The 12,016-nt window shown below is 44.3% G+C and overlaps 1 protein-coding gene across 2 annotated transcripts in view; it reads left to right on the top strand.

Moving 5' to 3' along the window:
- Nucleotides 1–11,510, top strand: part of Kat14 (lysine acetyltransferase 14) — a 33,204-nt gene extending 21,694 nt beyond the window's left edge. Inside the window, exons 7-10 of one of the 2 annotated variants that reach the window (XM_005365510.2) lie at nt 1,832–1,968; nt 3,531–3,706; nt 5,144–5,334; nt 8,666–11,510. In XM_005365510.2, coding sequence (XP_005365567.1) covers nt 1,832–1,968; nt 3,531–3,706; nt 5,144–5,334; nt 8,666–8,839 — 678 coding nt within the window. In that variant the 3' untranslated portion in view covers nt 8,840–11,510. Of the gene's footprint in view, nt 1–1,831; nt 1,969–3,530; nt 3,707–3,947; nt 3,995–5,143; nt 5,335–8,665 lie in introns of those variants that run through there. The other variant, XM_026788483.1, reaches the window with a different exon arrangement.
- Nucleotides 11,511–12,016: the final 506 nt, after the last annotated feature.

The following is a 12,016-nucleotide window of genomic DNA, read 5'->3' as shown; positions in this document are numbered from 1 at the left end:
AAAAAAAAAAAAAAAAAAAAGACTGATAGATGTCATGGGATGTCATGGGACCATCGCGACACAGGAGTTTGGTTCAGGAAGATGAGGCCTTGAAAAGGTCCTTGACAGTGGGAATCCAGACAGGAATTGTGAACAGGGTGTGGGGGAGTGGGGGAGTTGATGTTTGATTTTTAAATAGGGTTTCACTGTGTAGCCCTGACTGACCTGGTTCTCACTTAGTAGACTAGGCTGGTCTTGGATTCACAGAGATCTGCCTGTCTCTGTTTCCCAAGTGTTAGGATTAAAGGCGTGAGCTACCATGCCCAGTTTATTTTTAAAAGAAGTATCTGGTCAAGTGGTGGTGGCTCACACCTTTAATAACAACACTCAGGGAGGCAGAGGCAGGCGGACCTCTGTGAGTTCGAGGCCTGCCCGGTCTACAAGAGCTAGTTCCAGGACAGGCACCAAAGCTACACAGAAAAATCCTGTCTCAAAACAAACAACAACAACAACAAAGAGGCATCTGGCCTGTATGTGGAGGCTGTACGGTGTGGGGTGAGAGTGGCCCATAGAAGGCGGTGGTGGTCTGGGCTGGTAGGAGTGGTGTGGAGAAGAGTAGACTGCAGAGGGGAATTCTGTGATATCCACGGGGCTCTCTCTCCCAGAGGGTACAAGTTACCCGACACTGCATTGAAAACCACCCCAAACTTAATGGCTTGCCATAAGAACTGCTATTATTTCTTGGATTCTGGCCTGACTGGACCCAGCTGAATGGTTCGGTTACCTTGTGAGCTGAAGACTGGGTCTCTGGGGTCGTGTCTGTGGCTGCATTCGCAGGTTCCGGCTCCAGGTCCTTGTTGGAGCCACCTGACAGCCATGCATCAAGGTGGAAGAAATTGCCAGTTGTCTTTAAGATTTGGGCTTGAAGTTCTTGGTGCTACTTCTGCCACTTTGATAGGTCAAAGTTCTTTACAGCTGGCTGGGTTCGGGGTAGACTCTGCCTTCTGATAGGAGGAGCCCTTATTATACCTGCAAAGGTGGGAGGAACTGCTTGTGTCCTTTGGAAACTGCACACCACAGCTCTGAAGATTACTTTGAAATTCACTTGAAGCCTTGGAAGAATTTCAAAGCTGGCTTTGAGGAGTTTGGTGTCCAGGCTGGAAAAGTCTGAAGGCAAATTACAAAGGAAAAACCTTGCTCTTTCAACAAGTTATTTTCTGGGCTAAGAGCAGACTGGCTCTAAAAGACAACTCGACTTCTTAGCTTCATCTTGGCACCCCTTTGTGAAGGTCTTTTCATCTTGGTTGGGGCTCTTTGTATTACAACCTTAATTGCAGTGTTGTGTTACTACATGACCCAGGGCCCCAGGTTAGCAGCCACACAGAAGAACCGCTTCGCATCAGTGTGGCCAGTAAGGAGCAAGCATGTGAAAGCAACCAGTTCTGCCCCATACCTGCCTAGCAAACTAAGGCCAGGCCTTTGCCTAGTCTCTGTGGGGCTTCCTTACTGTGGTGACAGGTTTTGGGGCTGGTGAGCAATATAACTCCTATGTCTGCCATATTTACTTAGTGAAAAGGGGGCATAGTAAAAAAAAAAAAGCTCTTTGGCGCTGGCAGCTCTTAAGATGAAACTGTGGTTGTATAATAAATAGTAAATAGCCCACCCATGTTAGTTTTTTTGTGTTTAGTTTTAGGCAAAGACCTGTTAAGTTTATGTCAAAACTTGAGCTTTCCAAATAGGTAGACCTATTTGGAAACAAGACCTCCTCCTGACATGCAGAAGGCTCATTAGACGTGGAAGGTTGCCATTTTTGAGTGCTTTTCTTTTTATATAAACTGTTTCTTTCCCACAGACTGCCTTACCAACCAGGAAAGGATTCCGGCACCAGACCACCAGATTTTTATATCGTTTGGTGGGATCAGAAGATATGGCTGTGGACCAAAGTATTGTCAGCCCGTATACTTCTCGGATCCTGAAGCCTTATATCAGGTATCCCTGATGTCAGGGCTGTCAGGAGGGGTGATCTTGTTGGCTTCTCTACCCAGTCTATAGGGGTAAATATGTCCTGACGTGGAGCAGGTTCAGGCAAGGACAGACAGGGTGGTCCTTTGAAAGAAGTATAGAAAGCAAGAAGACTGAGTTAACTTTGGTTTCTTGGTCATTATCATCATCTTTTTTTTTTTTTTTTTTTTTTCGAGACAGGGTTTCTCAGTAGCTATGAAGTCAGTCCTAGAACTTGCTCTGTAGGCCAGGCTGGCCTCAAACTTACAGAGATTCTCCTGCCTCTGCCTCCCGAGTGCTGGGATTAAAGGCATGCACCACTACTGCCCAGTTGGGTTTTTTTTTGTGTGTGTGTGTTTGTTTGTTTGGTTTTGGTTTTTTTCTTTTTTTTGAGACTGGGTCTCTCTACAGAGCCTCAGCTGTTCTGGGACTTGCTAGTAGACCTGACTGGCCATGAACTCACAGAGATCTGCTTGCCTCTGTCTCCCTAATGCTGGGATTAAAAGCATGTATCAACTACAACTGGCTTTTGTTCACAGTATCAAAATTATTTATATTTAATAGTCTGTGAACTGAAAGGAAAGGAAAGCAGTCTCAGTTGAGCCAGTATCTTAACTGAACATTGGGACAGTTTGTTTTCCATCTTTTTGTGTGTGCGTGTGTATATACACGTGTGTGTATGCGCGTGTGTATGCACGTGTGTGTATGCACGTGTGTGTGCGCGTGTGTGTGCGCGTGTGTGTATGCACGTGTGTGCGCATGTGTGTGCACGTGTGTGCACGTGTGTGTGCACGTGTGTGCATGTGCGTGTGTGTATGCATGTATGCTTGCAGGTGCATTCATCTGTGGAGAACTGTGGTTGACTTTGGGTATCATTATTACTCTAAACCATTTTTAATAAATTTAATTAATCAGTTAATTCTGAAACAGGGTTTACTATGTGTCCTTGTCTGACTGGAACTCATTGTGTAGACCAGGCTACCCTTGAATTCACAGAGATCTGCCTTCCTCTGCCCCTTGAATGCTATGATTTAAGACCTGTGATACCACACCTGGACCACACTTTTTTTTTGACAGTCTGTTGTCAATCTAGAGTTAACTGTTTCAGCCTAGGCCAGCTGGCTTGCAGGCAGCACGTTTGCTCTGCAGCTCTACCGTCACCCTGATCTGACCCCTCGCCTATCCCTCGGCTCTGGGCAAACCCATGGAAAGGCCATTTGTAGGCCCAATGCAACCTTTCTCTTGTGATCTCCAGCTGCCAGTGGGGTTGTGCAGCCCCTCCCTCCTCTGGCCTCTGCTCATGCTAGAGGAGCATCCCTGTGTCAGGCGCTTCTGTTCCTCACTTCACCTCATGCAATCCCCGGTGGGTACCAAAGGAGTCTGGGTTGATCTGAGTTCTGAGTGAATTTAGAAAACATTAAGGCTGCATACTAGCTAGCATATAAAACTGTGTGATATTATAAGCAGTTCAAAGTAGCTGTGAGTCAGATAGCTAGAAGTAATGAGTGTTTTTCTTGACTTGAATTTGTTAATTTTCTGTGGTGCTGAAGACGTGATTATGAGACAAAGCCACCCAAACTCCAGCTCCTGTCCCAGATTCGTTCCCACCTGCACAGGAGTGACCCTCACTGGACACCTGAGCCTGACGCACCTCTCGATTACTGCTACGTCCGACCAAATCACATCCCAACCATCAACTCCATGTGTCAGGAGTTTTTCTGGCCTGGTATGTTCCTACTTCCACGCTAGGCAGATTGATTGTTCTGTATCTATCACCTGGGTCTGTTTTTAAATAGTGTCTGCCATGTGACCCCAAGCTCTTTACTCTTGATTCCATTTAGTTGTCTTTACTAACAGAAATATTAAAGCATAAATGCCTCTCGCTTTCCTAAAAATAAGAAGCAAGCAATTAAAGTAATCAACAGTGTTTTTGTTTGTTTTTCTTCCCTGTTTGTCTCTGCTTCCAGAATAAAAGATTCATCCTGTTTTGCTTCTGCCTATGTTTAGATACCAGGTAATGTCTCTCCAAGATACACAGACTCATAGCTGGGCATGTGAACACTTTCGTTTTTTATCTAATAGTTTTTTGTGTTTTGTTGTTTAGCTATTTCTTAGAGAATGGTAGGACATCCAAAGGTGTTCTTAAGAAGCCAAATGCCCTCTGACTTCAGGACTCGGGGTAAACCAGGATGATTTGTCATTTTATCAGCCAAGACCTAGGTCGCCAATCAGCAATTTCATTGCTAATTATAGCCGTACTCTCTATGGGCCTGCAACCTACAGGACACATCTGTCTTACAGATGTACGGATTTCATCAGGGCAGAGCCCTGCCCTGCTGATGGTCTGACAGTGTGGTCCATCTCTTCTGGGGTGGCACTGGGCTGAAAGTCACATTCTGGGAGTGTCAGCTCCTTCTGCCCTGATGTTAGGTATTTGTCACACATTATTCTCGCCACCTTTAGCATTTACAGTTTATTGTGAAAGCTGTAATAGGAAGATTGTCGGTGGTATGTGAGTGAGGTAAAGAAAATGATGTTAGCAGGCTCATGAGATGGCACAGCAGGTGAAAGTGCTTGTCACCTAAACCTGCATCCTGAATTCTTCCTCAGATCCTACAGAGGAAGGAGAGAACAGATTTGCCACAGTTGTCCTCTGACCTCCACACACATGCAGTGACACATATGCGCTTGTATTCATACATACTCATACACACAACAGGAACAACAATAGAAGAAAAAGAGAGAACACGATGTTGGCATTGTCAAGAACCTTTACCCCTGCTGTGTCAGGGCTCAGTATGTACCTCAGCTTAACAGATTGCAAGAAATGAGGCAACTTTAAAATGTGCCAAATCAAACACATGGTAGACGAGGCGGAGTCAAAGCCAGGTGTGGCCATTCTGAACCTGGAATCTCTCTGCTACCCATCCTGTCCTGTCTCTCTGCTTTTAGCATATGTACTTAGAAAAGACTATGTTAATTTTGATATTTTCTAAAATGCATTTTTCTGATCTGAATGTGTGGTGTCTATGGTAATGGCTTTGCCTCCAATTTGGGGAATTTTTTTTAGCATGCAGGTGTAACAATAAGTACAGGCTGAACAGCTTGTTCATTAGTTCCAAAAAGCACATGGTCTGAATGTCTGGCTGGTTCTTTTCTTTAGGCATTGACCTGTCGGAGTGTCTGCAGTATCCAGACTTCAGTGTTGTAGTCCTTTATAAAAAAGTCATTGTTGCCTTTGGCTTCATGGTTCCAGACGTGAAGTACAATGAAGCTTACATTTCATTTCTGCTTGTCCATCCTGAATGGAGAAGAGCCGGGATTGCCACGTTCATGATCTATCATCTGATTCAGGCAAGTTCTCTCTGCTCATGATTTACCTCTCAGGGCTTCCTAGGAAAACTTAGAGGTGCCATGAGGCTGAGCTGACTTGTTCAGCATAGCCTAAGCAAAAGGAAGCCATTGTCACCTCTCAGGATTAAACCTCCAGCCAGCCCCTAAAATAAGGTTCTATTCTTGGCTTCAGAGAAGCCCCTAGGTGAACATGTATCATAAATAAGACAGCAGAATACCATATGTGAGACTGTAAAAGCACACGCAATGCCTGTGTTGGAATAAGTCTGTTTATAAGCGCCCATCACAGTTGAATCAATAAGCAGTGCACTCCGAATGAATGCAGTGATTTTTTTTTTCCCACAAGCAAAAAGATTATTTTGTTTTGCTTTTTAGGGAAGATATTGATATTAAACCCTGGTTGGCATGGGATTTACTGTGTCAGTGTCTTAGTCAGTGTTCTGTTGCTGTAAAGAGACACCATTACCATAGCAACCCATAAAAAGAAAGCATTTAATTGGGGCGTTCCTGCAGTTTGAGAAGTCCATTATCCTCACAGCTGGAGTATGATGACATGCAGGCAGACAGGTAGCTGAGAGTTGACTGCTGGATCTGATGTATCCCACAGGAATAGAGAGCCACTGGGCTTGGCTTTGGCTTTCGAAACGTCAAAGCCCACCCCTCAGTGACACACTTCCACCAACAAGGCCACACCTCCTGATCCTTCCAAATAGTGCTTTTCCTTGGTGACTAAGCATTCAGATCTCAGCCTATGGGAGCTATTCATATTCAAACCACCACAGTCACCCAGGCTAATCTTGGACAGTCTTCAGAGGGCTCAAATTACAGACCTGAGTCACTACACTGAGCAAGGATTTTTTTGTCTGTTTATTCTGAGTCAGGATCTCACTGTAGCATTGGCTAGCCTTGAACTCCCAGAGATCTACCTCTTTGCCTCTCAAGTATTGGGCCTTAAGGCATGTGCTACCACTTCTGGCCCAGCAATGATTTTTTTCTCATAAATCAATAAACATTTTTATTGTATGAACTAGTAAATGTAGGCAACTTACGTGTTTCTTTGAACTTTAAGGTTCCTGAGGTACAAAACCTCCAAGCAAGAAAATTTTTTTTTCCTCAAGAATTTTTCTGGTAAATTCTGTTTAGAAACTATTTGGTGTAGAAGATTATGCAAGGTGGGTGGTGGTGGCACACACATTTAATGCCAGTACTTGGGAGGCAAAAGTAGATAGATTTTTAGAGGCTAACCTGGTCTATACAGAGAAACCCTGTCTTGAAAATAACAACAAAGATTATGCAATATTGATTTGGGCAAAAGTCTTTGTTTTATTTTGAGATAAGTTTTCCCTCTATACCATAGGCTGGCCTGGACCTTGAGTTCTTGCCTCAAGAGAGGATGGAAATGATAAGGTGTTTTTCTAATGCTTAATCAATTGTTAGTGAAATTCACTTAATAATTCCTAGATGTGGATAGGCATCTTAAAGCATCTTTCTAGAAATCACTTAAGGCAGAGACTGTAAGCCCTTGCCTAGTGTCCACACATGCTGCCTCATGTTAATTCTGCATCCCTTTCTCTCCTTGTGCCTTGTACCCCTCCAGGATGCATCTCACTGCGTTCATCTCTCTCACAGAGTGCCTGGGCAGTTCTCTGGCCCTTTGTTACTAGCAGGGCCTGGAGGAGGGCGGGATGATAACTCAGAAGGCATCCTTGGTGCTTAGTCTGAGGCTTGGCATGGAGGCGAGTCCTTGTTGACTGTTTGCTCAGCTCATCTGTATGAGTAGGCACTTTGTATCCCAGTCAGACTGTAAGCCCAGGGCCCAAATAGGACCCAGTCTGTAGTACCTGGTGATGGCCATGGTTAGGTATCTATGTGGACTGTCTAAAACCACCGCCATCACCCCATAGAATTGCTCTGTGTGCTCACACCATGCTGTTGTCCTTGGGGTAATAATCGTGTTCTGACACAGTGAAAAAATACATAGAAAAAGAAGGAAACTGTCTGTTGCCTTGAATTCATCATTAAATAGTTCTTACCTGTGTGGGCTGGAGTACATCATTCTGTGAGGGCTAATTAAAGAATCTATGCCTTTATGTCCATAGAACCATCTCTGTTCCTAGCAAAAGCCTCAGTTTTGGGAAATTAATTATGTCAGATTTAAAGAGACCTAAGGATATAGGTGGAGAAAACTTCAGGCTTTATAATTAAAATTTTAGTATTTAGAAGATTTTTATATAAGTTAGTATGTTTTCTAGCCCCCCCCCCCCCCGAGACTGGGTTTCTCTGAAGCTTTGGAGCCTGTCCTGGAACTAGCTCTTGTAGAGCAGGCTGGTCTTGAATTCACAGAGATCTTCCTGCCTCTGCCTCCCAAGTGCTGGGATTAAAGGCGTGCGCCACCACCATGCAGCTGTTTTCTAGCATTTCTAGGAAAGGATTTATTATAGGTTGTGGGATAATATAACTGTCATCTATATGGAAAATAGAATTTCTCATTCTCTAGTTCTTTGAGCTTGTCATATTGTTGGTATTGATGTGTCTGATATTTAAACTTAATTAAATTATAAAATCCAGTAATATGGAGGCTGGTGGGCTGACACAGAAAGTAAAAGCACTTGCCTCTGAACCTGGTGGTCTGAGTGTCATCCCTGGGACCACATGGTAGAAATAAAGAACCGACTCCCGATAGTCCTCTTACCTCTGGTCTGTGCAGTATGACATGCATGAGCCCACACACATACCACCCCTGACACATAAAAGTAAGGAAATAAAATTTAATTGAAATAATAAACAGGGCTGGAGAGATGACTCAGCTGTTAAGAGCTCTTAACTTACTGCTTTTGCAGAAAAGCTAGGTTTGGTTCCCAGCACCAACATGATAGCTCACAACCATCTGTAACTTTAGTTCTAGGGGATTAACACCTTCTCACCTCTGAAGACTCCTGCACACATGTGATACATAGACATGCTTTCAGCCATATAGTAAAATAAAATACATAGTATAAATAAATAAATAAATAAATAAATAAATAAATAAATAAATGTAATTCTATAACAAACTATACTCTTTGGCCTTTTGCTTCAGGGTAAAAACAATCTCCCTGCCCCTAGCACATGAATCCCTTTAGTCTTGGGGACGCACAGCTCAGTTGCAGAGTGCCCCTGGATTCCCAGCTGTTGCTGGGTGCTACACTGCCCTGGTTCCAGCTGTTGTTAGGTGCTCCTGTACCTCAGCCCCAGTTCCCAGTACCCCACTTGCTTCCTTCTGAAGACTGTCTTCATTTGTTCATTCTCTTTGTCCCCATGGCTTCACCTTGTGTTTTCCACTCTTTGGCAGACATGCATGGGCAAGGATGTGACTCTGCACGTCTCAGCAAGCAACCCTGCCATGCTGCTGTATCAGAAATTTGGCTTCAAGACGGAGGAGTATGTTCTGGACTTTTATGATAAGTATTACCCACTGGAGAGTACAGAGTGTAAACATGCGTTCTTCCTGAGGCTCCGCCGCTGAGGTGAACCTAGTTCTTCCCAGAGGACAGTGGATGCTGTCAGAGAATGGGCCTTCAGGAGTGTGCAGGCAGTGGTCCTCACAGTGGGCCTGGTCGCCAGCTGGGCCAGTGAAGCCGTGTTCAGTGGTACAGGTAGGAAGCTTCCATCCAGAAACCCTCCAGCAGCATCCTGGACTCCTCTTTCCACACAGTAGTGCATGAGCACATGAGGGCTGCTGAAACAAAGCCTTTGAGAAAGGGCCTGCTCGTCCTGGGTTAGAGCTCAAGAAACCTGAAAGGCGCTGAGGGCTCGCAGTGCCCACGTGGCCTTCTACTGTCCTGGGATGAGAGATTATAAGGAATGGTTCCTGCCCTGCTCCAGCCTGCGGTGTGCTGTCATGCAATCCCAGGAACTATGGGGCATGGAGTCCTTCTACCTCTTGCTGACTTTGGTCCCAGTCAGGAGGAAGAAATTCAATGTTTATCTCCATGCTTCTTGACATGGGCTACCTGTTAGCATCTCCTTGCAGGAACAGTGGCCTGGTATAATTTTCCTTGGCATGGCCCGGGAACATAGCTAGAGAGGAACGGTTAAGCTCGACACAGTAGATGCCTGGCCTGGCCCTTGCCCTGCCCAGAACAGTTGCCTCATAGCAGTGGAGGTGTGGAGTGGTGCAGGCAGTACTGGAGGCCCCATCAACAGGATGAAGCTGCTTCCTATGCTGCAGGTGTCTCTGGACCCTGGAAGTGCATTTCCAAAAGCATCAGATATTCTCAAATAAAACCTTACCGAGTATCAGCTCACAGCCGGGCTTCAGCTCAGTCATTGGCGCTCATCTTGTCTTTAATTAGGAGCAGCGGCTGCTTTCTTTCCCTGTGGACTTGGGTTGGGTTGAGAATCCCGAGAGAGCCGGATGCTCCTAGGATGCTGCCATGCCGTTTAAAACTTCACCACATGGAACATTATTTGGATCTTCTGCCCGTGGACTCTGCCTGCAGCTCGAACCCCTGTGTTGAGGGCAGCGTTTTTCTGTCACCTGGAACAACAGTTGAGGCTCTGTTTCTTTGAGAATTTAGAGCAGCACCGTCTAGCGTTTTCCTATTTTCTTCTTCCTTCTTCCCAAGCACATTCTACCTTTTAAAGGTTTTTGTCGATAATGGGTCATAAGCCCTGTTTTAGTTCCTTTTCTATTGCTCCAATAAGACACCATGACCAAAGCAACTTATCAGAGAGTTTAGTGGAGGCTTGCAGTTCCAGAGGTTTAGAGTCCATGACCACCATGGTAACGGAGCTTGGCAGCAGGCATGCAGACAGACATGGCGCTGGAACAGTGGCTGAGAGCAGACATCTTGAGACAAGCATGAAGCAGAGAGAAAGCTAACTGATGGTGTGGGCTTTGGACATGAAAAAGCCCACTCGAAGTAGCACGCCTCCAGCTACAAGCCCACACCTACTTCTTCCCCGACAGCTCCACCAGCTGGGGACCAAGCACTCAAACATACCGATGGGGCTGCTCATTCAAACAACCATAAGCCCCGTGAAGTAAAATTGAGGAAGTCACATTTCCCGAACCTGGGATCCAGCTTTCAGCTGTCTCGGGTGAATCAAACACCAGTGTGGTAGAGTGGCTTGGGGATATCTCCAGCTTCTGGTGCCGAGGAAGGCCATGATTATGGTTGCTTTAATTCTACTTTACACCCATTTTTAAGGGCTTCGCCTTTCCCCTTCATACAGTGCAGCTTTATCTCCTCCTATTTTACATATTTTTAAACATTATTTTTTTATTTTATATATATGAGTGTTAAGAGTAATTCCCAGGTCTTGTATGGTACACCACCACTTATTTAGTTAGGTATTTCTGAAAATTACACGTTTTCTTATTATCTCACGCTGCTGCTTACTGTCAGTCTGTATTAGTCAGGGTTCTCAAAAGGGACAGAACTGCTAGGATGAGTGTGTGTGTGTGTGATGTATGTGTATATATAGAACAAAATACAAACATTTGTCAGTTATGATATATACATATATGCATATATATATATTTAAGGAGGATGTATTAGACTGGCTTATGGGATGGCATCTGCGTAGTCTTAGGACGGAAGGGCTGAAAGTCTGGTAGTTGTCTAGTTCAGAAGGCTGAATGACTTTGCAGTCCCCATCTGGGGCTGGAGACCGAGAGGATTCCTGGAGGGCTACCAGTCTCTATCGGAGTCCTGAAAGAGTTGAACTTAATACCGGCCACAGCAACAGGGTAGGCGAACTTGCCAGCAAGGGTGAGGGCAAGCAGGCAAAAAGCAAAGCTTCCTTTTCCCATGTCCTTGATGAGGGCTGATACCATAAGTGTGCTCCAGATCTAGGATGGGTTTGCCTTCTTCAGATAATAAGAAAATCCCTCACAGGTGTAGTCAGCTTTACAAGATTAACCATTACTGGCCCATTCTTTGTTCTGCAACCTTGACCCATTCATATCTCATGCTTAATTTCCAAATGAAAACAACCAGGTCATAACTCTGCTTAATATTATACAACTGTCCCATGTACAACTGCAAGTATATCATATATTTTAGAATAGGTGGCAAAGTCCTTTGAGGAATGTTTAGTCTTTTAATTATAATATAGATTTACAGCACTTAGCCACTAATGTTATCTCAGTGTCACGTGAAATGATAATAAAGGAAAGGATATAAATATTTGCTTAATATTATGTGCAAACATGTTCTTACAAAATAAGACCAAAAGTTGTCAATTACAGTCTATGTTTCTGCAATTAGTCTCATGACTTTATCTGGTATTTGAGTGAATATCACACTTCAGCTGCCTCACCTGTAAAATGTAGGTGGACTTTTCTGACCCTCCAGCCAGTTCCCAAATAACAACACAGAGACTTATTATTAATTTTAAGTGCCTGATAATTAAGGTGTGTTACTATTTTAAAATAACCCATATTTCTTATTTACACTATGCCATGTGATGATACTGTTTTTCTCCACGGCTTGTCATGACTCTTGACTCCGCCCTTTTTCTTCTCAATGTTCTTAGTCTGGTTCTCCCTCCTAACCTTAGCTTGCCTAGCTATAGTCCAGTCAGCTTCTTTATTAACCCAGTCATGGTGATGAATATTCACACAGTATAAAGGAATATTCCACAGTAAGATGAGGATAAAACCTACCTCAGAAACTAGTAGCAACAGGTACAGGTA

This window comes from Microtus ochrogaster, unplaced genomic scaffold (genome assembly GCF_000317375.1).
Source record: "Microtus ochrogaster isolate Prairie Vole_2 unplaced genomic scaffold, MicOch1.0 UNK3, whole genome shotgun sequence".
Lineage (NCBI taxonomy): Eukaryota > Metazoa > Chordata > Mammalia > Rodentia > Cricetidae > Microtus > Microtus ochrogaster.
The sequence above is the reverse complement of the archived record's forward strand: the minus strand, read 5'-3'. Positions and strand labels throughout refer to the sequence as shown.